The sequence below is a fragment of the Penicillium arizonense genome (genome assembly GCF_001773325.1).
Source record: "Penicillium arizonense strain CBS 141311 chromosome Unknown PENARI_contig001, whole genome shotgun sequence".
Lineage (NCBI taxonomy): Eukaryota > Fungi > Ascomycota > Eurotiomycetes > Eurotiales > Aspergillaceae > Penicillium > Penicillium arizonense.
This window is the reverse complement of record NW_019173278.1, coordinates 935,692-958,754: the sequence shown is the minus strand read 5'-3', so window position 1 is coordinate 958,754 and position 23,063 is coordinate 935,692. Positions and strand designations below refer to the sequence as shown.

Sequence of the window (23,063 nt, the reverse complement as noted above, 5' to 3'; positions counted from 1 at the left end):
TTCCACAAACAAAATACCACAACATACAAACAGCACAAACACATCATCCACCTCTCATACATCGCTCTCTTCTGACTTCACTCTTGATTTCATCATTGCGCTGCTTACTTCCACAAGGCAAACACTCGAATGGGCCACACGTTTGCCTGTTTTAATGTTCCATGACGGAATGGATCACACAAGCCCATGGATGCCTTCAAGTCCTAGATATGGATTTGGTCGCCCTTCCTATGCTTTAATACAAAGTCATTCGAGAGTCCGACCTTGACTGACATTAGCCTTCCAAGCATCTGATTAGTAGTTGTACTACTGAGCACATCCTGGCTCAGATGCGAGATGAGATCATGCTCAGGCCGCTTCGTCCTAGCGGGTAACAGATGCAGAGTGATCGATCTGGTAGACGACTTTTCCCGGGAAAACCTTCATAGGGGGTCCCCGTTGGGTAAAGGCAACTGTTCGGGATTTGCTGCTTGGCCCAGGATCGTGGCTATCATATTCCATTGTTGTTTGTGGCGAGTTCACACTTGACTGATCATACAGGTTGTATAAGTTATAGGACCCACTATTTGCCTCGAGCATTCAAATTGTCAGTTGACTGCTTCATCTCAACGTTACTGGCTCAACCATCTACAACTATCATCTTAACTTAATTGGCCCTTTCAACCGTGTCATTTTCTCCGCCATCCAAGGGGCTGAATGGCTTCGGTAAAGGCTGGATCAACTCCGAATTCAATGCAAGGATAGTTGACAACGAACTATATTCTCCTAAAGTTCGAAAGTTCCACTAGGCGAAAGTCACGTTTGGTCCGCCACTCCCTGCTGAGCGTTGAGATGATCGGCAACAGTCTGAACTGCGGATTCGCGCCGTCCCCGCTTAAAGCGCCACCCTTGCCTGAGCCTATCCGCGCTACGATGTCAAAGCCATCATCCCTCACTTCAGCGCTTCAAGATGGTCGGTGGTATACCTTTCGTGCTAATGTACCATTGGACATAGCAATTGATTCTGAGAACAAACACTCCACCTGCTCAGCCCGGTACTTCTGCTATGCTAAGTCTAAGCAGGAACTATACGACCTTCTCTGGCTTGGACCATATTCAAGTGACTGAAATGGCACCAATGCCTGATGGGAAAAGCTTCATACTCTACTAGCGTGTCTTCTGGCTCAACCTTGCTGCACCAGGGACTTTCCACGGTCATACACGCCTCCTGTCAATGCATCAAATCGGTTTGATTGGAGCCCATGTGGGCGCGCCACAAACCCCTTCGTTCGTGCAATTTCCGCTGAGTTGACACTACCTTCGCGGCTCTACGGGTGGCATATTAGCGCCGATCGTGATTATTGTCGACCCAAACGAACAATAACAAGCACAGTCAAAACAACACCCCTGAGGATCCCGAACGCTAGGGAGGACCCTTTGTGGGGAGAATAAACAAAGCCCGAGAATTGTATATAATGCTACCTCCAGGTCCGGCTGCTCTTATTTCTTTTCCTGTGTTACACGAGTCAATCCTTCACTTCCAGTCACTCTTTTCAGCCTCTATCTTTGTACACACACCTCCCTCACCAAGTCATTCTTTTAAAACATTCGATCTTATCAAATATCGCAATAATGAAGTTCACTGGATTCACCATTTCTCTCGCCCTTGCTGGCCTGTCTTATGGCGGTGCCATCCCCATCGCCGGAGGCGCTCTCAGTGGTGTCGAGGGTACTCTGGGCGGTACTGAGGGCGCCGCTGCCAACCTCATTGCTCCTGTCGCCTCCACTGCTGGCGGCCTGACCGGCGGTCTGAAGCGTGACCTTGGTGAAGCTGCTGGTGAGACTGTCGAGGCTGTCCCTAGTGTTCTCAACGGTGCCACTGGGATTGCCGGCAGTGCTGTTGGAACCGTTGAGAGCACCGGCTCGGGCATTGTTTACACGGCGGAGAACGCTGCCAGTAGCACCATTCCTGGAAAGCGTGAATTCACCGATGCCGCTGGACAGACCCTCGAGGCTGTCCCTAGTGTTGCTAATGGTGCTACCGACATTGCCGGCAGCGCTGTTGGAACTGTTGAGAGCATCGTCTCTAGCGGTGCTAACACGGTGGAGAAGGACGTTTCGGGCGTCGGCGCCGGCAAGCGTGATGTTGATGGGATTGTTGGCACCCTCGCTGGTACCATTGGTAGCTCTGCTGGCAACACCGTCGGCAGCACCGTGGGAAGCACGGTTGGAAGCACTGTCCCTGCTACTGTTGGTCGTAAGTACCCTTTCTTATCTATTCGACGACGGTTAACTAACTCTCTCCCAGAGGCAACTGCTGGTCTCGGTGGTCTGGCTAAGCGTGGGAACTGCCTCGCCAACGGCGTTGACTCAACTGTTTTGAGCTCTCTCTACCGCATCACTGACCATCCCATTCCCCTCATCGGTTCTCTCGTTGATCTCAAGCACGCCGCCGACATTGGTGAGATCACCAACGGCCAGCTTACCGAGCTTCCTGCTCTCCAGGCGCTGCTTTCTTTCATCCACCTCTAAGTTCGCCCAGATACAACTTTATACCTTCAGCTTGGAGCGAGAAGCAAAATCGAGACGACATGACCTAGGTCGCCGTGAATTCCATTCGTGTTGACTCCATTCTTCGTGCCCTCATGGGTAATCCTTCTGAATTTCTTATTTTGATTTACATCTTTTTGTGATCGAGCTTTTATGTACCATACCTCCATGAGTGACCTTTATACCTTCACGACTTCACATGAGTAATTTGCATGGGAGCCATAGTTTTACAACAAAACATTCATTCTTTTAGCGTTTTAATTTGCCACTATCTCAGTCCACACTTGATTTAATGACAATTTTTAATATCTTGTATCCTCAGACAGATCTCCAAGGTTGTTTGTTCTCTGTGAACCTCGAGACCATATAAAAGCTGAGTCATCATATTACGTCCCTCCACGATTTCGCCCGCTAAATGTCTAACCACATCACTACACATTCAATTGCCCAGAAGAACCCCGAGCACGCATTTCGAGACACTCACCGAGCGCCTCTCCATATTTCCACTGTCAATCCTACTCACATACCATGGCTCCCGAATCCAACAACCACGAGTTCCCCTACTCACTGTACGAACGCATCCCCCACCTAAATCTTAGATCTACCTGATCAGGCTTACACCCAATCTCCAGAACAATCTCCCTCCCCCTCCCAACAAATCGCCTCGCCTCCTCCGCCTTGCGCACCCTAGAAGTTGACTCAGAACTGTCCCCCTTCGTGCGGCGCACACTAAGTCTCGAATCTCCAACCTCCGAAGCTCCCTCGGAGCCCAAAGAAAAGAAACAAAAGCAAGATCACGATGAATCAAAGAGCGTGTTGAAGACTACATACTACGCGACGACCAATCGCATGCTACGCGTTGCTGTGAATGGGTTTATGGAGAGTCTGGGTGTTATACTTGGGGTTATGGCTGAATTGGATGTTGATGTTCTGAAGGCTGAGATGGAGGGTTGAAAGGATGACACTATGGGCACTGAAACATATGCTTGAATGAAGGGGTGTCTGCTTCCAGGGCTCTGTGCTAGTTGCTAGGTCTTGATCTTGATCTTGGACTTCTCTACAGCGAGGGCGGCAACAGCCTCAGACTCAGACTTGGCTTCGTCCTTTCCGGCATTGGGCTATACTTCTACTGTTTTACACTATCGCACGAGACTATTCGCGGTTTCACCGGGCAGTGAATTACACCTTGATTCATTGAATGGCCCTTTCGATGCCATCAAGGTTGGTTATCGCTTCTTGGGAAGAACAACGCCAAGACTGCCCCCATTGCAGATCGGAGAAGAATGACTAGGCACAACGACTGCTTAGTTCCAGTTACGTGACTGCTCCTTATTACTGGATCGCAGGTTTCATCTGCTGTTGGATTTGCTTCGCTCTTAGCTTGGACTAGCAGGAATGCCCAGCAATGTGAGTAATGTGGATATTCAAATGGTCCAATTTTACATTGCATTAGACAAGCAATAGAAATACACTCGCAGTATGCTCTTTCTTCCCTGGTACTTGAAAAAGTATAGCGTGATGGCCGATTGGCTGCCGCTAAGAGGTGGCTGCTTAGAAGAAAATTAATTTGAGAACATATCTTGCAATACCCTGTTAGTAGACAGCAAGATCTACGATCACCGGTATCTCGTGAAGAGAGAAAGAATTATGCCCAGTCTCTATACATCATTAAGCTTAAAGCCAAAACATTTAGCCTCAAAAGACTGCATAAAATTATGCGCAGACCGTCTAGGTTAACAAGATGACCAATAACGCGACCAATAAAGTGGCACCTAAAAGAGGTCGGTTCGGACAGTTCGCTACTTCCGGCGGCGCTAGAACACTCCGTGCCCAGACCCGCGGCCAATTGGTAAGAAAGTGGTTTGACCTCGGTTGAGCGCAGAGTACAAGAAGACCATGTTCTCGTTTCCGCGTCTGCGGTGTTCACTTACTGCCAAGTCCTCCCGTCTATCAGCGACGTCATTGCACCACTTATTGCACCATCCATTGCACCACTTCTCCCCGCGTATACTCTCGAAACCTCCTCTTGTACAGTATCAAAGCAAGATGTCTTCCGCTACGTCTTTCTACGACTTCGATCCCGCTGACAGTACGTATATCCCCATGTTACCATGTGTTCACCCATCCATCTCCTATCCTTCTTTCCCACGAATCAGCAAACAAACCTTGGAAACAAACCAACTAACCGAACAACCCACCAAAAACAGAAAAGGGCACCCCCTTCCCCCTCTCCTCGCTCTCTGGCAAGGTCGTACTGGTCGTGAACACCGCCTCGAAGTGCGGCTTCACGCCCCAGTTCGAAGGCCTGGAGAAGCTCTACAAGGACCTGAAGAGCAAGTACCCAGAAGACTTCACCGTCATCGGCTTCCCGTGCAACCAGTTCGGCAACCAAGACCCTGGTTCCGACGATGAGATCCAGTCCTTCTGCCAAGTCAACTATGGCGTCTCGTTCCCCGTGCTGGGCAAACTCGACGTGAATGGCGATAACGCTGCGCCGGTGTGGACCTGGCTGAAGGAGCAGCAGCCTGGTATTTTGGGCCTCAAGCGTGTTAAGTGGAACTTTGAGAAGTTCCTTATTTCGGCTGATGGGAAGGTTGTTGGTCGTTGGGCTACTACTACTAAGCCTGAGAGTTTGCAGGATACTATTGTGCAGGAGCTTGAGAAGGCTAAGAAGGCCGGCACTCTTGCTTCGTTGAAGAAGGGTGATGCTACTCCTAAGGCCCAGTTGGCTTGAGTAACTAGCTTTGTTTATTTGATTTGATTTGGTGGTAACGTTACCCTGTGTCGGGTTTACTTGTATCTATTCCCCGGTGTTTCTGTCTTTGACATACTGGTTTTTTTTTTCTGATTCGGAGGGGGATTTTTTTAACGTGGTAATGATATTTCGTGTCCATGTCATTTTCCAGTGGTACATTTAGAATTCGTAACCCACTAGACCTGTTCTCTAGATCTGCCCAGGTGCTCAATCATACCATAAGCTCCATGTTCCCAGTGTGGTCTGATGTCCCAGCCTAAGCAGAGGCGGCACCCTTGGGAATCAGATTCCGCAGGGATAGATCATAGACGACGTCCTCAACCTTCTTGACCTGCAACCCCTTTATATTAGTAACCGAGGGTTAAATTGATATGTTCGCAATCAACAAGACGTACACTATACTTGATACCATCACTGCGCTTGCGCAAGATATCATTCTTCAGGTTCAAGAGCTGGAAGCCAGCAAACAGCTCCTTGATAAAGTTGCTAATCTGCATGGGACGCGTATAATCACCCAGAGTGACGGAGTTGACGGCCAAGCGAGACTGCAAATTAACTTAGTACAAGGACAGAAGTTGGAGATCAATCGACAAACCAGTTCCTCAACCATGGCAATCAATGCCAGGAGATACTCCTCTATAGTCAAGTGGAAAGCATCTTGCTCCTTCAGGTTGACCGGGACTAGGTGAGAAACAGCACGTTAGAAGTGCGTTTCAAGACATTAGAATTGAACTGATGATAACATACTCTCAAGAAACTTGCCAACGTCTTCAATAGTCATGAAAGAAGCTGAGCTAGGTCCCTTGTGCTCCTGTAATCCACCCAACCACGCGCAAAGCTCAACCGAGGCAACCTGTCACACACATCAGTACAATCCTTCAAAGCTCAGGAGCTTAAGAACGAACCAGGTTCTGCAGCTCACGAGTCCACAGCCCGTTGTACTTATAGAAGGGGTGCTTGTCAGCCACAGTCTTGAGACGGGCGACTTCCTGCTTCTGAGCAAGGATCTCAGTAGTCACATCGTCAAGCACGGGCTTCACTATGATCAAAGTCAGCAAAATTGTTCTCGAGGATGTTTTGTGCGTCACACTACCCCAGGAACAAAAATAGAAATGTGAATAGAAGCAAATCCACGTCCAACTCTGTTGATCGGGCAGCTGGGAGTATGAACTTACATTGATCAGCAGGCGTGGAGTGAGCCCGCGACAGGATAGCTTGTGTAGAGCGCCCTAAGAGAAACGCATCAGATCTCAAGTTCGAAGATAGACCTCAATCGCCGAGTTGAGCAGGCCAGCGCAGAGACCGTGCATTTCCAGCGATGATCATGAATTGCAAACATACCTCTGCGGGCAAGAGTTTGGACAATCTCATGCAGTTCCTGTTAAGAATGATTAGCTATCGGTTTTCCGCGTTGGGCTTGGGGATGGCTTGGCGCGTGAAGAATTCATCTCGGTGACGCGCTGGTCGGACTTACGTCACGGACGGTGCTCTCCTCGTCGATCTTTGTTTGGAGATCTTCGAAAATTGTCTGGTCGATCATTTTTGATGGTGGATGTTGAGTGCTGATGGTCATATGGGAAAATTGGTAAGGCGGGTTTGAGAGGTGCGGTGGATGGGTTACGTCAAAATCGACGATGGAAAATGATGGAGCTTGCTGTCAGCGCACCATTGGGTATTTATGGCAAAATTTTTGGATGTAGGGCTGCTTGCTACTTCTGTTCGATATCTTTTTCTTTCAAAGGGCGATATTCCTCACTTGACGAAGGTGAATGGAAGTGCTTTCACTACGCTTGAGATACGAGCTACAGCTGTGGATACATTCTACAACAAGCTTCCGAGGAACCTCGAGCTTCGAATTGAACAATTAATCTCTAAAAATTGGAGACACCTTATAATTTTATTCACTCTCGACCAAAATGATCGCAAAGGCGACTCCAGAAACAGAAAAACTCCAGAACCATGACCATATTTCCAGGTTTTATCTTCTTGCTAGACCAAGTCTAGTGATCGTCATAAGAGTCGTAAGAAAGGGACACACACACTGGTCGCTGTCAGTGCTAACATGCGCCGGAGGGGATGAGGCTCAGTATCGGTATCTGGTAGAGTAATCTGCGAGGAAAGCTGTTAGCGAATAGCAATTCCTTCCGGGGACCAGGAGTTGCGCATACCTTTGGGGCTGACCACCAGACCTCGACCTTTCTTCGCACCCTTGTAGATAGTCTCGATGATGTCGATCAACTCCTGCTTATCCTCCAACACCCAGTTCAATTTGTTGTTGTTTCCGGTTCCGAAATCGCACATCATGTGCTTGTTGCGGTAGAAGAACATGATCGTCATCCGGTCGTAGAGCTCGTACATCTGGTTGAAGTCCGGGACCTGGTCCACGTCGCAAAGGTAGATGACCGCGAAGTCTGGGGAAAATCGTCAGCTGCTGTTCATTGGTTGTGGAATGCTGGAACTCACTCTTTACGCGCTCGGCAATCTTGTAGAGCAGTTCATCTTGGCGAATACCTGGGCGTTCATGTATTAGTTGGCGTGGCGCTCGGAATGGCGTCGGAGGCACTTACAGTCGGGATCGTGGTCACGGCCGAACCGGATCACCACCAGGCGTTCTTCTTCAGAGAGGATGGCCTGGTCGACATGCCATGCTGTCTGCAGGTGAGGGAGGACGATTGAACCCATGGCGACGTCTGTCCTTGTGTAGGTGGGAAGAGATGCGGAGGGGGAAAAAAATGGAGGCTTATCGATTGGCCCCGCGATTGAAGCTCCGAATCACGTGACTAAACGCTAGCTTTGGATGTTGACGACAGCGAGGTCCCTACAGAGGCAGATGACGTTCTGGGTATTGCTAACTAGCGCAGATCTCTTGATTAGGGACTTGGGACGGGTGCTATTAAGGAAGACTGGCATAATTCATATCGTCGCCGGTTTGGTGGCACCAGTATCACGGTCATGGAACTACAGCTCAAATTCTAGATGAGTTGGTTACGGTTTACGCCTTCAGAAGGGGACAGAGCTACGGAGACAGCAGCCGGAACTACTGCATGGCGACTAGCTCCGCACAGAGGGCACGAAGACATAGACGACTTCCTCACAAGGGATATGGACTGCTCATCAAAACAGTAGGACTCAAAATACAACTACAGAGCATGACGCGACTGCATTAACACAACAATGTAAACAATTCTAAACTTCTTCTCCAAGCGCTCGGGCAAGCCGAGACAGTTGATGAAAAAGGGTTCGCGTCGATCGAGGGTAGTGTAAGCCCGATGACACAGTGCAACGAGGCATGCGCAAGCACAGAGGCCAAGTTGCGGGATCCAAAAATGAGAATAATCAAAGTGTTTCCAAGAGGAAACTTTCAGAGATTAAACTGAAAAGAACAGATACTACACTTGATCTAAGCCAATAGGCAAAGAGAGCTAAAGAAGAAAGAAAAGAAGAGGAAGACTGGGGGGAGGAGCAGGTATTTATACCCAAGAGAAATCGCAGGATCAACGCTAGTCCCGATGAGTCATAGCAAAACTATTTTAGCCGAGAGTTCAAGCGAGCCAATCAGGAGCCATTAGTCACAGATTCCATGTGCCAAGCCCCTGAGAATCACATGACATCCGCCACCACACCTGCAAGGTCAAAGCCCTAATTTCAACCCAAAACAGACTAGTGCGGCACACCTGTTGAATTTCGCTATCCAAGGCTCCACTCGGGAATCTCGTCTTGACCATCTCTCGCCGGCGCAGGATATACACCTCTTTGCGACCTTTCCAATCGAAGTTCATCTCCCCCCAATCCATCAAAAATGGCTCCCGTTGCTGTACGTTGAAAGCCCAAAACCGCTTTGCTGTTCCCCCCGACCGGATCTCGGCTTCGCTCTCGACTGGAAACATCGGTATTGAAAAATCTATCGATGCACCATGTCGCAGACGAACTCGAGATACTACCACCGGGGCTCGACATAATGGAGCAGTAGGCTAATTGAATTGTTATATGGTATAGGCTCGTGGTCGCAAGGCCCCCAAGGTTACCCAGAAGGTACGTTTTTTGATCTTATCCCGCTGACATGCATGCATGCATTGGCCGTGTGAAATTGGAACTCGGAACTAACTTCATTTGCTCTACAGTACATCATCAACGCTTCGCAGCCCGCTAGCGACAAGATCTTCGATGTCTCTGCCTTCGAGAAGTTCCTCCACGACCGCGTGAAGGTCGAGGGCCGTGTCGGCAACCTCGGTGACAAGGTCGTCATCTCCCAGGTTGGCGATGGCAAGATCGAGGTCGTTGCCCACATCCCCTTCTCTGGTCGCTACCTCAAGTACCTGTGAGTCAATCCGGATTCTAATATCCATGCCCAATGCATGGTATCTTGCGCAAGAGTTCCCTCTGACCACCCATTTCCCTCTTCTAGGACCAAGAAGTACCTCAAGAAGCAGCAGCTCCGTGACTGGCTCCGCGTCGTCTCCACCTCCAAGGGTGTCTACGAGCTCCGCTTCTACAACGTCGTCAACGACGAGGCTGAGGAGGATGAGGAGTAAATGTGTCGTTCTCGACATGTTCTTTCACCTGTCCTTGGGATCGATCGGTTCTAGTCTGTGTGTGTCGCGTTCGATATGTCTGAAACCTCAGTTTGGATTGAGAGCGAGAGCCATGGGGGGATAGATTGGTCTATGAGGCCACGAATAAAACTAAAAAAGTTTATACCCTCAAATCTTTCTGGATTGTAGATTTTTAATGTGTAGAATGGACGTTTGTCTTTATAATGCAGTTATACGAGCTATACTATTATGCTTGGAACTTAACGGCTGACGTCGACTGAGGCTGCTGTCATGCTGAAAATGCCTGCGTCATGCAAGAGTATATCTATTTCGAGATGATAATTCAAACACCAGAAGACTAAGTAAATAATAATACTGTATGAAATCCTTCTCAGTTCTCAACTGTCAACTGGGCCTGATGCACCTTAGCCAGGAGGAACTAGCTTCCCATTCTCAAACTTCCATCCATTCTTATTCAAATCCTTCCACTTCTCGCGCACCTTCACTCTCACCAAATCACCAGTGGTGACCGAGTCTTCCCTGGAGTCATGCCCATGATCCCCTGTCTGGATATCACGACCAAGATGCCTGGAAGCCAGGCTTTTGAGACTGTTGCGGATTGGAAGACCCCTTGGATGAGGGTATAGCAGGACAGTGTCGATGATTGTGGGGTGGATGATCCTGCAGACATTCAGATCATTGTCGATTGCGTGGCCGATAAGTGGCGTCTCAGGCTGGAGTAGTTTGAACAGCAAGTCCCGCGCTTCAGCGGGGGATTTGACAAGCTGCAACGGTGACTGGGATCTGCCCTTTCCTTCCTTGGTGGGTAGATCTGTGGTGGACACCGGCGTACCGTATGGTTTGGCGTCGATATAGTGTTTCTGATAGACACCGGAAAAGCGAGAGTTGAAATCCAGCATTTCGCCTATCGGTCGGACGAGAACGTCGAGTAGATCACGGCCTTCAGGCCAGCTGACAGCAGTGAGTCGGATTAGTTCCATTCCCATGGATGTATAGCCCATCTCACAATCAACACAGACTGGCTCGAGGGGTCCTTTCTCGGGCTGTCGTGGGGTCGTCTCAAATTGGAGCACTGATGCAAGGCGCTTGGTCTCTGACACCTTAAAAACGTGGCTGTCGGCTTTAGTGCAGCCACTCGAGGTCCCCATTGGCTCATTGCAGCAGGGGTAGTATGGCTCTTGAGAACCAGTGACATGGTCTGTCTTCTTGCGCTGAGGGTAGAGGGGGCGAGATGGATGATAGGTACATGTGCCGCCGGTTGTCAAGACGCCGTCTTCGCGGCGACCAGGGAAAACCTGGAACCTGCCACCGCATCGGTCGCACTTCTCCCAGCCATTGGACTTGTCGACGCCTTCCTTGGCGACTGCTATCTCAGTCTCCGTAGGCGCTTTCGTCACATAACCGTACTTTTCGTAGCCAATGATGGGTGTGATGAGAAAGGGGACAGTCGCGAGTTCTTCTTCAACGGTCATGCCCGTGGCGAGAGGATTGGGTTTGATATCCGGCTTTTGGATGGGCTTGATGCTGTAGTATCGCGTATTCAGGTGGTCCATCACCTCCTTCACCCATTCCTCGATGCCCATCTTGCTCAGTTTCACGATTCGAAGTTTGATCACGTTACCATATACTCCCGGGTTATCCTTCGCCGTCTTTTCCTCCTCGTCCAGTGCCATTGTCACCAGTTCATCCGGAGTCAGGATGAAACATTTGTTCGCGCTGTTCTTGTCCTTTCGAAGCTTTTCATTGTGTGCCGTCATCGCACCGTGCAGCTTCTTCAGGATGGCAGTGCGGCCCACATGGCTTGTTGGTGCTTTAGTGAGCATGCGCGGGTTCAATGTTTCCTTCGGTGCTTGTCGAGGAGGAAGTTTGGCTGAAGATCCAGGTGTACCGTTCTCAGGTTTGGTCTCGGTTTTCGATGCATTGGATTTGGAGGGCACAGCAGTGGTGGCTTTCGAGGGTACAGGCCACGACGACCTTGAAAGCTCAGAACGACTTGGAGTCGGTGGTGTAACCTCTCGAGTGATAGACTGAAGCTCCGAGATGCCTTGAACCCCACTTTGACGTGCACTGCCAGTAGGGACTGGATTTGGCCGTTTCGTCATTTCACGCGTGTTTTCGTCGGACGAACTCGAGACCGGAACCTGCGCCTTTTCAGCGCTCCGGTCCAACTTGGCTCTTTTTGAAGGCGGGCCATCGTCACCTGAGGCACGAATTTTCGGAGTACTATCCCCAGCTGAACGGGGTTCGTTGCTTTCATGGGAGAAGAGACATCTCAAAAGAGCACATTGTTCTCCCTGCGGACAAGGGATCCCCTCAAAAAGTCCGAGCGGCGTGAACATGATGACAGTAACGTTCAGGTGCAGGTGACGGTCAGACAATAGGATAGCTTAGGCGAGCCTTGTTATGTGTCTCTCGATATAAAGCAAGACGAGACAGTCATGAATTCCTGTTTGAGACAATAGGTATGAAACGAAGAATGAGACCACACACTATTCAGATATTAGCGACTTATTCGTAGGAATCACCCGTTTGCTTGTCTTACGTGTAATGAAAGGATCCAGGTCAATGCTGCTTGGCCTATGTGGCATCATTTAAGCCTTGTCTTTGAGAGTTAGAGATTATGGACAGGCCATTCTGACCCTTATCTGCGAATAAATTGACCCGAATATGCCGAACATACGAAATCAAGACATCAGACTGACCAGAACAAGAGCAACGATTGATAGGAAGTTGTGATGACAGGTGCAAAGTAGTCAAACAGTTGCCTGGCTTTGCAGGCAGCAATATATCATTGCTCTGCCTTGGATTATTTGCTATTAATTTGGATTCTTTGGACGACTAGCTTGAATATTCTGAGAATATAGTCCAGGCTTGCATTTCAGCTTGAAACTGAGACAGATACACATGGAATGCTATCGAGCAATGGCTGTGCATACAGGCAGAGACAGGTCCTTATCGCCGATAGCTCCAGTGGCGGACGACGCGGACTTCGGACGAACAGACATCCGCTTCCAGCCTTAAGGAACACTTTTTCTCCTTTTTTGTTTATATTCCATTTGTGAATAGGTTCATGCGAAACAATGCCTAGCACTTCATCCACAGCAGACCACCTCTGTGTGCTGGTCCACGGGTACCTACTCTACTCTCTTTGTCAATGACGTTGACCCAGAACTAACGCGACCCGGTTTCTGACAGACTCTGGGGTAACCCTTCCCACCTCGATTATGTCGTCTCTGCGCTACGGGAAAGATATGGCGACGACAGCCTCTACATCATCTGTCCGAAAGCAAACAGCGGAAACTACACATATGACGGAATCGAGCTGGGCGGAGAACGATTAGTGCGTGAGGTCGAGGAGACACTCGAGTCCCTAGCCAAAAAGGGACATAAAATCACAAAGATCAGTGTCGTCGGATATTCACTCGGTGGTCTCGTCGCGCGCTATGCGATCGGCCTGTTGAATGCGCGGGGATGGCTGGACAAGCTGCAACCCATGAATTTCACGACCTTTGCGACTCCCCATGTAGGAGTCCGAACACCGCTGAAGGGGTTCAAGAACCAAATATGGAATGAATTAGGCCCGCGGACGTTATCGATGTCCGGACGGCAGATGTGGTTGATCGACTCGTTCCGGGATACTGGGCGGCCGCTGCTCAGCGTTTTGGCTGATCCCGAGAGCATTTTCATACAGGGACTAAAGCAGTTTCAAACTCGCAGTATCTATGCAAATATTGTCAATGATCGCTCGGTTGTCTTCTACACGTCTGCTTTGTCCAAAGTGGACCCGTTCCGGACTTTGGATGAGCTTAACATCAACTATGTTAAGGGCTATGAGGATGTGATTATCGACCCTGACCTTTATGTGTTACCGCCCGCCCAAAAGAAACCCGCATCAATGGCCGCCAAGCTATGGAAGAAATGCAAGTCTGTGGCATTATGGATACCTCTGTCGGTAATTCTCGTTGTCCTCGCACCAGTGGCTATTGTAATCTTCTTGATCAATGCTGGTATTCAGACTTTCCGCAGCTCCAAGCGCATTCGTCTACATGAGAAGGGCGATTACGGTGCTTTCTTTGGGAGATACAGAGTGCCTGTTATTGTTCAAGACGTGCAGCATGTTGTGGAGGAGGTTTTTGAAAACGTCAATGCTCGACAAGATCCGGCTTATCTGTCTAACAGCGATGCCGACTTGTCTGACTCTGGCTCGAAGTCTGCAGAGAACAATGGTGAATTTGCATCCAGATCGCCTACTCTTTCTTCTGCCACTGCAGCCTCTCCGCACTCTCCCAAACTTGCGTTGTCACCCGATCAAACTGCCATCATCGACTCGCTCAACGCCGTGGGAATAAAAAGATATCCAGTCCACATCCAGAAGCACCGACACAGTCACGCAGCCATCATTGTTCGAAGCCCCAAAGACGGATTCAGTGAAGGCAAGATTGTGATGAAGCACTGGCTGGATAACGAATTCGTTGTATAATTTCACGATTGCACATTAGGTCTCAGAGCGTTCAAGCATGTACTTCTAGTCTAGAACATAGGTTCGATAGGTACAATAACATCAACGAAGATATCTATCCCTCAATCCCGGGTGAAACATCATAAGAAACCCGACTAATCCCCTTCTGCCGACTTATCTTTCGAATAACAATAGCCCCAACCAACCCCGTCGTCCCAACATGTGTCCCACCACAAGGATTATGATCAAGCCCACCAATGCTCGCAATCCTCATCCGACCATCAGAAGACCGACCCTCCTCATCATCACCATCTCCAGACTCCTTACAGCCCTCTTCCCAAGAAATGAGAATTTCCAAATCCCGCTTCACTAACTCATCAACCTTTTCCTGAATGACAGGCTTATTCTCATTATACAATAACCCCTCATACTCCATAGACGCCTCCCTAGGGAAATGATTCGCCTTAACCTTCTTCATTTCCGGCATGAGAAGCTGCATCGCCAATCCAACAATGTGACCAGCAGTATGAAGACGCGAATGATAATTGCGCTTCGAGTCATCAACTTTCTGGACAACAAGTTGGCCTTCGGTGAAAGTAGAAGATGCGTCTGCATATTTTCCAAAATGGAGATATTTCCCATCAGGCGTTTTGCGCACTAACGTTACTGAGAAGGTTGGTTCGTGGTCTCGTGGCCCGATTGCGCCGGTGTCGCTGGGCTGGCCGCCGCCTTGCGCGTAGAATATTGTCTGGCGGGTTGTTATGGCGCTTCCTTCTACTGGAATGTTCTTTGCTAGACATCTCTCTTCTTCTGGGAGTGTAGTTATTGATTGCGACGAGAGGATCTCTGTTGTCCATGTTCGGAGTGAGGCATCATTTAGGTAGAGGGCCTCTGTTCTTGTGGCCTGGTTTCGAGTATTAGTGAGGTGATACATTAGGTTTGGATCGAGGAGTTTAGGCTTACCATCTTTAGTTCGGGGTCTTATACAGTTTTTGCGCGTGTATGTGAAGTTCAGTAGGACTTCCCGGGTCTTTCGCGGTGGGTCATGTCAACCGAACGCTGCAATATTCGCCTAATCATTCTACCGTGTATATCAACAACTGTTTTCGATTTCTTTCCAAGAAACACGCCGATAGATGTGATCTTACCAGCAGAATTATCACGATGTGCAAGCTCTCCAGAGTCAAATCATTACAATCATATTAACATTAGTGCAGGTTGATAGTATTAACATACACAAGCTTGCCCACTTGCTGGGCCCAATTTCTCGGCGAAGTCGATTGAATATCCATTTCAATCCCAAATTTGTAGATTGCACATATACAAGACATCACCCTCTCAAAGCTTCAAAATCAGCTCGAAGTGAGGAACAAATCTCATCAACAAACCGCATCTCCTCTTCAGCTGGCACACCTAAAGCTCCAACCTGCCAACTGATCGTACAAACCAAGCTCCCCCCTTTAACGCTAATGATATTAAACACTAGCGGTGCACTGAGACAATTGCCAGGCTGCGAAAACACCATCTCGCTAATCCTGCAATTGTCACTGACATCACCGCCATCAAACGCAAGCAGATTGCTCAGTTCATACGAAGAATCCCGCTGGTGTCCAATTTTACCCAACATCCAGCTCCGAATACTGGGAACATATCTCAGTAACCCAATTGCCTGATCCTGCAGCCTTGTACCACATTCAGCGAGCCTTTTCGTCATCGAACTTGCAGCCGTCCACATCTCATCCGACAACACAGATTCCTTAGCCTGGGCGCCAGGTAAACGAGAATGCACCTCATAGTAGCCAGACACGTAGAGGCCCCAAGTCAAAGCTGGTATACCAATAGACGCTCTCATATCAACGGGTGTTCCCGAAACGAAATTCGTCACGTCACTGTTAGGAAGAGTCTTGCTCAACGCCCGAATAGTAAACTGGTGTATCGTGGCGGTAAGCTTAGCATCATGCTCTCTGGAAACTTGAAGAGCCTTCTGCACGAGCGGAGCTTCAATCTTGAGGATCCTCACTCTACTGTTTAGTCCGGGAACCGGCTCGAAGATGCGCGAGCCAGTCCAAGTACCAGAATCAACTGTGCTAGCCGCTGCGCGAAGTCCGAGGGACCCGGCTATGAATTTTGGTAGGTAGACCGCTACAAGTGGTCCCAGGAGGAACTTCAATGATATAGGAAGACTTTCCGGGGTGTCAAATGGTGCTGAGAGGGTTTGGTCTGATGGATTCATGGATACCAGGGAGGAGTTGTCATTCGAATTGTTAGTCTGTCGCCATGCCTCTAGGAAGGTGCGGTGGAACGCGACTCCGACCATGCCGTCTCCGAGCGTATGAGAGAACGAGAACGCTATAAAGCAACGTTTCGTGGTCGAATCACGCGCCGATGATAGTGGGAGGACGACGATACGCCAGGGTGGTACTTCAACTGGCCATGGCCGGTCGAGGATTGGCACGAGGACGTTCTGGATGATATTTGTTTCTTCATCGCTGTTTGGGTCACTATGAGCATTATTGTGGACGATAGACACATGTGAGTCGAGGTTGATAGTCGAGACTCCTTCATAAGCTGGCGTTTCGGTGTGGCTATTTTTGACGACCACACTCAGGTAAGCGTGCTCTTGGATGCAGCGTTTCAGGGGCGGGAAGAATGTCTGAGCTGAATTGAGGTCTATAACTTCATTCTCATGCTCGTACACTGCTGCTATGACGAGTGCGTGGTAGAAGCCGAGGTTTTCGCGACTGATAGTACGGCGCTCATTGGGACCTGCATCATGGTTAGTGTTGCATATGCACACCACTCAAGGGACAACAAACTTGCAAATCGCAGGAAAGGTTGCGACATTGTGTGTCTATTTCAGAGGAATGAATTGAATTGAATGTACACTGTTGGGACTCCAGGCACCAGCGAAAGCCAATGGCTTAGATTGCGGCCGAAATGGTCCAATTAGAAGGCTGCCAGATCAGGACTAGTGTCATTTCAACTATAGAAGCTATCACAGCAATTCTACTGCTTCCAAACTAGAATATTGCTTTATCTTGACAGATCTTTTGATTGTTAGGTAAATATTGGATAATGCGACTAGAGTCATCAGGAGATTTCCGGCTCTGAGCTTTTATATCGGACCTTGATACAGTATATATATTTCCACAACCCCACATGAAGTTGTTCTACGGACTCCCAGTGAGCTCTATAATGTCAAGGTAGCTTCAATTCCAAGTTGAATTTGCATTCAAGGCAACAAACAGTAAAAGATTATCAATGGAATTACGACGCTTGTAGGATATTATTTGATCGAGAGTGGGGACAATCTACTTCTCGTAGTCGGACGCATATACACGGAGTTTGTGTTTAACGCCGGATATCTCTCTCTTGAAAATTTACGTTCTAGCAGAAGAATGTAAGCTCGTCTATTGCAGAACAGCTCACGGTGAAACCCAACCTGTAGAGTACTAGCCGAGAATGATAAGCGTGGGACCTAGCGCTCTTTTCTATTTTAGCCCCTTGTATATCCGTAAATCCCATAGTAATGAAAGGCCCAAGCTCTCAGCAATGGAGCCCGCCTTTATTCAGAAAGCCCAAAGGTGGAATTAACGTTAAGCTAAACTTTAGGCCCATGTGGCACTGACAACGATAACTCTGCGTACTACCACACTGCTCGGTTTATCTTGAATGTATTTCTCCTGACTATTCTATTGCGGATGTTTTGACAGTCTAACGAATTAGTTGAGGACGAATACGAGAGACTGAAAAATGAGACCTTCCGTCACCAGATCTCGATGGCATAATCTATGACAAAGATTCCACATCCTCCATCCCACTGCGTACATATCCCGCAGAACCCCTAAGAAAGAGCATTCGGCAGACGACAGGAATCTCCCCGAAGCCGCATTGTCATAGCCTCGCCGACTAGGAAATGTGTGCAGCAGATCACGACGTTAGGCGCTATCATACTTCCGGAGCGGGCCTTTTTTAGGACACCCAAACCGCTAGCCAAGGCAGACCCCTCAAGCCCCTGAATGTTATCCAGCGAATCCAGCAAAGAGAGCAAGATTATTCCGCTAGCCTTCGATCAACCCTGCAGTAATGCACACCCGACGAATAACCGATCCCACAATGCTCGGCGAACCCAACAAAAGAAGACATTTTCCCAGCCGGCCGAATTTTTAGCATCGAAACTAGTGCCAAACCCCGCTCACATCAATACAGTCCAGTCCGGTAGTGGACTGCGTACTCCGTTCTCCGTAACGATACTATCTTTCCAACCGATCCTGCTCGGAAGAGCTCCGACCCAGATACTGTATCCCTGCAAACCTGCAAGATTCCAAGCTAAAGATAGATTCATTGAACGGCTAAGCCAAACGGGCCAAACAGCCACTCCGGCTCGAACAATGCAATGTTATTCTGTTCGGCCCTTCCCCTATCCCCCCCCCCTTTTTACATGCACTGGACATGTACATGCACATGGCTCCGAGTCGACGTACACAGGGAATAATCACTGGAGAGCTTCTCCCGCTGACTCGCGCTCGGGGCATGGACTGGCCGGGATTTGGACTTGTCAAAATGTTGATCGACAACGGTTAATTTGCTAGGTCCCACTACTCCACGCCTTCCCCCCTGACCGTTGGCAGATGCCGAATACATTACTTGTATGGGTACGAGATGTACGAGATGTCCGAGTTTTCGACGAGATATGGGGTTTCCTAAGTTGGCATGTACGTACAATATACTCCGTGCGCGTATGGTAAATGTACATGGAGAATATGGAGAGGGTGGAAAGCCTATTGCAGGGGCTGTAGAGTCTGAAGGGTCTGAAGAATTTGATGAGCCGGGTCGATAGGTCATTCACGTAGATTTTCTGACTCGTGGGTGACGTTTGGCTTCGGGGAAGTGTAAAGGGTAAAGTTTAACTATATTCGGTGTGTACATGTGAGCTGTCAGGCTGTTTTTCTGAGTCTCGTGTTGATATATTGTATCTTAGGTGGAGAAGAGGACTGTGTGTTAGGCGTAAGAACATCCGATTCTCACAATGAGAAGCAGATACAAGAACTAAAAGCATGTCGTTCTATAGACTTTGATGTGCAACTCGAGACGAGGAATTGGTGGGGCATGGATTATGCATACATATGGCACCTGTGACTACATGTAACAATGAACTGAATGTCTACACAAGCGAACGGGTGCACCCCACCACACACGTGGAAGTTTTCTCGGAAGTTGCATGTGGAGGCGATGCCAGATTCAGGGGAGGCAACTCCCTGTTTGGATAGACGAGGGAAGTCGACCCACCGGGTACGTAGCGTGGCAAGCGAGTGTCTCGATCGCAAGCTACAAAAGGCGAATCTCACACTATATCGAGCCGGAGAAATGTCGCCTGAAGATCGGGAATGGACAATTGCATATTCACAGAGTTCTGGTGAGGTGATGCGAGGCTGGTAATGCGTCAATCAGTCTCCACTAAGGCCTGGCGCCAGTCCCAAAGCGATCACCCCTGCCTTAGTAGGTGGACGGCGCGGGATGGATTGTCCATGTACTCTGCAACGAAAATCATGAAACCGGCGCATGCGAACCGACGGGACATTCCGTGTTTGTTTCAGGTGGAGGTCTTTGTACCTTTACCGCGTGGGGTTATCAGAGGGCGATATGGCCCTCCTGTACAGTAAGAAGAAAACATGAGTTCATATTGCGAATGACAGTTTTGCGGCTCGTGGATTTGTGGAGTTGACAGCGGTCCGACTTCTGGTTTGGTCCCGAGGCAGTAAGCGAAAGAGGCCGAGTAGGAGCTTTCTGATTGGGCTATGGGGGAACCCTCAAGCGCGAACTCCGTGTTCGTCGTGCACCACGGACCTGTTATCCAAATTGTACTCCTAGAGAGAGCAAACACTGGTAATAAGGAGCATCGGGACAGAATTCCGCTGTTTCAGACATTCCTTGTGGTCCATGCGGGTTTCAGCGTCGATCTCAGGCTTTGCTCTTGGCGTGGAATAAGTTATTGTGTGCATGTTCCATAGAATACATGTATTATGCAGGCTCCTTGAACACATGGGAAGCCAAGACATATGCAAGGTAGGTAAACAAATGGATTGTTCGAGATGTGCTGATTGGGTTGGGCCCGAGACGCTTTCAATAGTTCCATCTGATCCCGATCTCGGGTTTTGGCATAGTTCCCTGTTCTGTGTAGGTGTCAGTTATACATGTACAAGTTATATTAGTGACAGATGGAGTGACAGGGGTCCCAGAGAGGACTTTTGCAATCAGATGTAGAGTAAAGTACGTGTAATTCCGATTACACAAAAGTACGAGACTTAGTGGCGAGAGAATGATAGAGAGGACTCCGGCATTCTCTCCCCGCTTGTGGATGCGCGTGGGACGGCAGAGACCTTCATTCCTCTCTTCCATTTTCCGCCCCTTGTCTTTCCCGGAGTCCTCGGCTGTTGACCCGGCTCTATTTCGCTTCAGTGAAAACTGAAGAACACCGGTTTAGGAAACTCAGCGGCACCGGATCTCGATCTCTCGAACCCTTGGAAGGCGATCTTGTCACCTGTCGCTCCCCCCCGAACCTCTCTTGGCCTCGACACTGTGTCGCCCACACGGATTCGCCTGTCTCGGAGGATAACCTGGTCTAATTGGAAACACAACAGTCGAATTCACAACGGAGCGTGGTCGCAAGGTGTGGGGAACAATCGAACCTTCAAGCTTCTGCCTATCACATTTCTCAGCGAAGGTAGGCTTCGGGTGTATAATCGCGGGTCTTTTGTGAAGGTAGGCGACCTCCACGCCTTTGGTCCCGATGGTCGAGTTCGGGTCTTTTGGCTCTGAGCTTCGACTGTCGACACCCGCGGTGGCGCAATCCAATCGCATCCCTGACTCAGATCGTGCACACCCAATGTGTCGAGTCTGTCGTCGCACCAGTTCAGCTTGCAATGAATCGTTGCTAACAACCATCGCGCTAGATAATCTATTCTCAACCTGAATCATGGGCTGCTTAGTTTCGACACCGGCGGAGGCGGATAAGGAGGCGCTGCAGCGCAATGCGCGTATAGAACGGAGTATCAAGAATGACAAGAAGACGCTCGACCGGACCATCAAGATTCTGCTACTAGGTGGGTGAACCCATCTCGGTTTGTTTGAGTGCGATACTGACAACTTGGCCAGGCGCGGGAGAATCTGGGAAATCGACCATTATCAAGCAGATGCGCATCATTCACAGTCGAGGATTTCCCGAGGAAGAGCGGTATACGACGCGCGCCGTTATTTACTCGAATCTTGTCATCGCCTTCAAGGTCTTGTTGGATATTATGAATGCCGAGGGTATCAATTTCGAGAATGAGGAAAAGACCAAGGTACTTGAGATTCTTGTTAAAGAAGTGTGCTTTGGCTAACGAGTTTGAAAGTCATACGCGGAGTTATTAGATCACACCGACCCAGATGTAGGATCGGACGAGGCTTTCTCAGACCTGACGGTTCGGGATGCTATGAGGGCGATGTGGAAGGATACAGGTGTGCAGACAGCTGTTGCGCGAGGGCACGAGTTCGCTCTCCATGACAACCTGTACTAGTTAGTCAATGTCGGAATCTGTGTCTTACATGGGCCCAAACTGACCATCGCAGTTTCTACGAATCTCTGGATCGCATATTTACACCGGGTTGGCTTCCGGACAACCAGGACATGCTCCAAGCTCGACTCCGGACGACCGGTATCACGGAAACTCTCTTCGAACTTGGGCAAATGAACTTCCGAATGATGGATGTCGGAGGACAACGATCAGAGCGGAAGAAATGGATCCACTGCTTTGAGGGTGTTCAGTGTCTACTGTTCATGGTCGCCTTGTCAGGATACGACCAATGTCTGGTGGAAGATCAGAACGCTGTAAGCGCAATATCTCCCATACTCTCTCGATCAGCGCTAATGCCCGCCACAGAACCAAATGCACGAAGCCATGATGTTATTCGAATCTCTCGTCAACGGTGAATGGTTCAAGCGCAAGCCAATCATCCTTTTCCTCAACAAGATCGATTTGTTCAAGGGGAAGCTTGCCATCTCTCCTATCTCGAAGCACTTCCCAGACTACACGGGCTCTGACACCGATTATGATGCTGCCGCGCGGTACTTTGCGGACAGGTTCCGTGGCATCAACCGAATCCCAGACCGCGAGATCTATATCCATTACACCAATGCAACAGACACCACATTGCTCAAGGCGACTATGGATTCAGTACAGGACATGATCATTCAGAAGAATCTGCATACCTTAATACTATAAGGCAGTGACTTTCCATTTCCAGAGGCATCTCAGACGAGTCTCTCTGTTACGATGATTTCTTTTCTCTTCTCTTCATTTTCAACTCCAAGCTCCTCAGCCTACCTTTTATTTTCCGGTTGCATTGCAGGGCGGATCTTCTTTCACTCCTTTGTGACTTTTGCCACATGTACCTTTTCTTCTACATTGCTTCTTTTTTATTGTGTTGACGAAGGCGTCTTGATTGAGAGGTTATTGTCGGCTCTCTGCTCGCATCCTTGGGTCTATCACGTTGCATCCAAAAGCCCATCCGATTTTGCCAACTAATGCCTCGCTTTGTTTCCAGCGACGGTGTCTTTTCCTTTTCTCATTTCATTTTTTGTAATGCAGGATGATACCACTTGTTTGTCTCTGCAGCTGTGTTATACTTGACGACTCTGCCCTGTATCATCACAATCATTCTGGATTTCCTATTTACTACTATCTGAATGATATCAATATACTGCTCTATGAGGAGCACTCTTTGC

At 49.0% G+C, this 23,063-nt stretch overlaps 10 protein-coding genes across 10 annotated transcripts; 6 read left to right on the top strand and 4 right to left on the bottom strand.

The window, feature by feature from the left end:
* Positions 1-1,611: 1,611 nt before the first annotated feature.
* On the top strand, positions 1,612-2,511 carry PENARI_c001G06735 (uncharacterized protein; the record flags this gene model as incomplete). Its single annotated transcript, XM_022626662.1, has 2 exons — positions 1,612-2,236; positions 2,288-2,511. 2 exons carry the CDS (start codon positions 1,612-1,614, stop codon positions 2,509-2,511), a joined length of 849 nt encoding a protein of 282 aa, XP_022493573.1.
* A 546-nt stretch (positions 2,512-3,057) lies between these two features.
* On the top strand, positions 3,058-3,483 carry PENARI_c001G02339 (CTAG/PCC1 family protein; the record flags this gene model as incomplete). The annotated part of the gene is made up of 2 exons (XM_022626302.1): positions 3,058-3,098; positions 3,162-3,483. The coding sequence occupies 2 exons, from the start codon at positions 3,058-3,060 to the stop codon at positions 3,481-3,483; spliced, it is 363 nt and encodes a 120-aa protein (XP_022493773.1).
* Positions 3,484-4,575: 1,092 nt separating this feature from the next.
* Positions 4,576-5,263, top strand: PENARI_c001G01270 (glutathione peroxidase; the record flags this gene model as incomplete). The annotated part of the gene is made up of 2 exons (XM_022626222.1): positions 4,576-4,618; positions 4,737-5,263. The coding sequence occupies 2 exons, from the start codon at positions 4,576-4,578 to the stop codon at positions 5,261-5,263; spliced, it is 570 nt and encodes a 189-aa protein (XP_022493607.1).
* A 277-nt stretch (positions 5,264-5,540) lies between these two features.
* Positions 5,541-6,824, bottom strand: PENARI_c001G08959 (translin; the record flags this gene model as incomplete). Its single annotated transcript, XM_022626834.1, has 8 exons — positions 5,541-5,615; positions 5,680-5,829; positions 5,880-5,965; positions 6,032-6,137; positions 6,190-6,323; positions 6,460-6,513; positions 6,626-6,662; positions 6,759-6,824. The coding sequence occupies 8 exons, from the start codon at positions 6,822-6,824 to the stop codon at positions 5,541-5,543; spliced, it is 708 nt and encodes a 235-aa protein (XP_022493649.1).
* Positions 6,825-7,367: 543 nt separating this feature from the next.
* On the bottom strand, positions 7,368-7,966 carry PENARI_c001G01774 (DIM1 family thioredoxin-like protein; the record flags this gene model as incomplete). The annotated part of the gene is made up of 4 exons (XM_022626256.1): positions 7,368-7,393; positions 7,453-7,695; positions 7,748-7,795; positions 7,852-7,966. The coding sequence occupies 4 exons, from the start codon at positions 7,964-7,966 to the stop codon at positions 7,368-7,370; spliced, it is 432 nt and encodes a 143-aa protein (XP_022493547.1).
* Positions 7,967-9,083: 1,117 nt separating this feature from the next.
* Positions 9,084-9,816, top strand: PENARI_c001G05525 (60S ribosomal protein eL22; the record flags this gene model as incomplete). Its single annotated transcript, XM_022626567.1, has 4 exons — positions 9,084-9,098; positions 9,281-9,316; positions 9,406-9,602; positions 9,690-9,816. The coding sequence occupies 4 exons, from the start codon at positions 9,084-9,086 to the stop codon at positions 9,814-9,816; spliced, it is 375 nt and encodes a 124-aa protein (XP_022493229.1).
* Positions 9,817-10,241: 425 nt separating this feature from the next.
* Positions 10,242-12,176, bottom strand: rex3 (putative RNA exonuclease Rex3; the record flags this gene model as incomplete). The annotated part of the gene is made up of 1 exon (XM_022627103.1): positions 10,242-12,176. One exon carries the CDS (start codon positions 12,174-12,176, stop codon positions 10,242-10,244), a length of 1,935 nt encoding a protein of 644 aa, XP_022493867.1.
* Positions 12,177-12,917: 741 nt separating this feature from the next.
* Positions 12,918-14,317, top strand: PENARI_c001G12414 (lipase ROG1 family protein; the record flags this gene model as incomplete). Its single annotated transcript, XM_022627113.1, has 2 exons — positions 12,918-12,967; positions 13,033-14,317. The coding sequence occupies 2 exons, from the start codon at positions 12,918-12,920 to the stop codon at positions 14,315-14,317; spliced, it is 1,335 nt and encodes a 444-aa protein (XP_022493677.1).
* Positions 14,318-14,411: 94 nt separating this feature from the next.
* Positions 14,412-17,140, bottom strand: PENARI_c001G09563 (uncharacterized protein; the record flags this gene model as incomplete). Its single annotated transcript, XM_022626882.1, has 3 exons — positions 14,412-15,200; positions 15,849-17,062; positions 17,113-17,140. 3 exons carry the CDS (start codon positions 17,138-17,140, stop codon positions 14,412-14,414), a joined length of 2,031 nt encoding a protein of 676 aa, XP_022493170.1.
* A 4,132-nt stretch (positions 17,141-21,272) lies between these two features.
* PENARI_c001G05714 (guanine nucleotide-binding protein subunit alpha) lies at positions 21,273-22,560 on the top strand (the record flags this gene model as incomplete). Its single annotated transcript, XM_022626583.1, has 5 exons — positions 21,273-21,399; positions 21,452-21,639; positions 21,691-21,854; positions 21,908-22,166; positions 22,219-22,560. 5 exons carry the CDS (start codon positions 21,273-21,275, stop codon positions 22,558-22,560), a joined length of 1,080 nt encoding a protein of 359 aa, XP_022493786.1.
* Between the last annotated feature and the right edge of the window lie 503 nt (positions 22,561-23,063).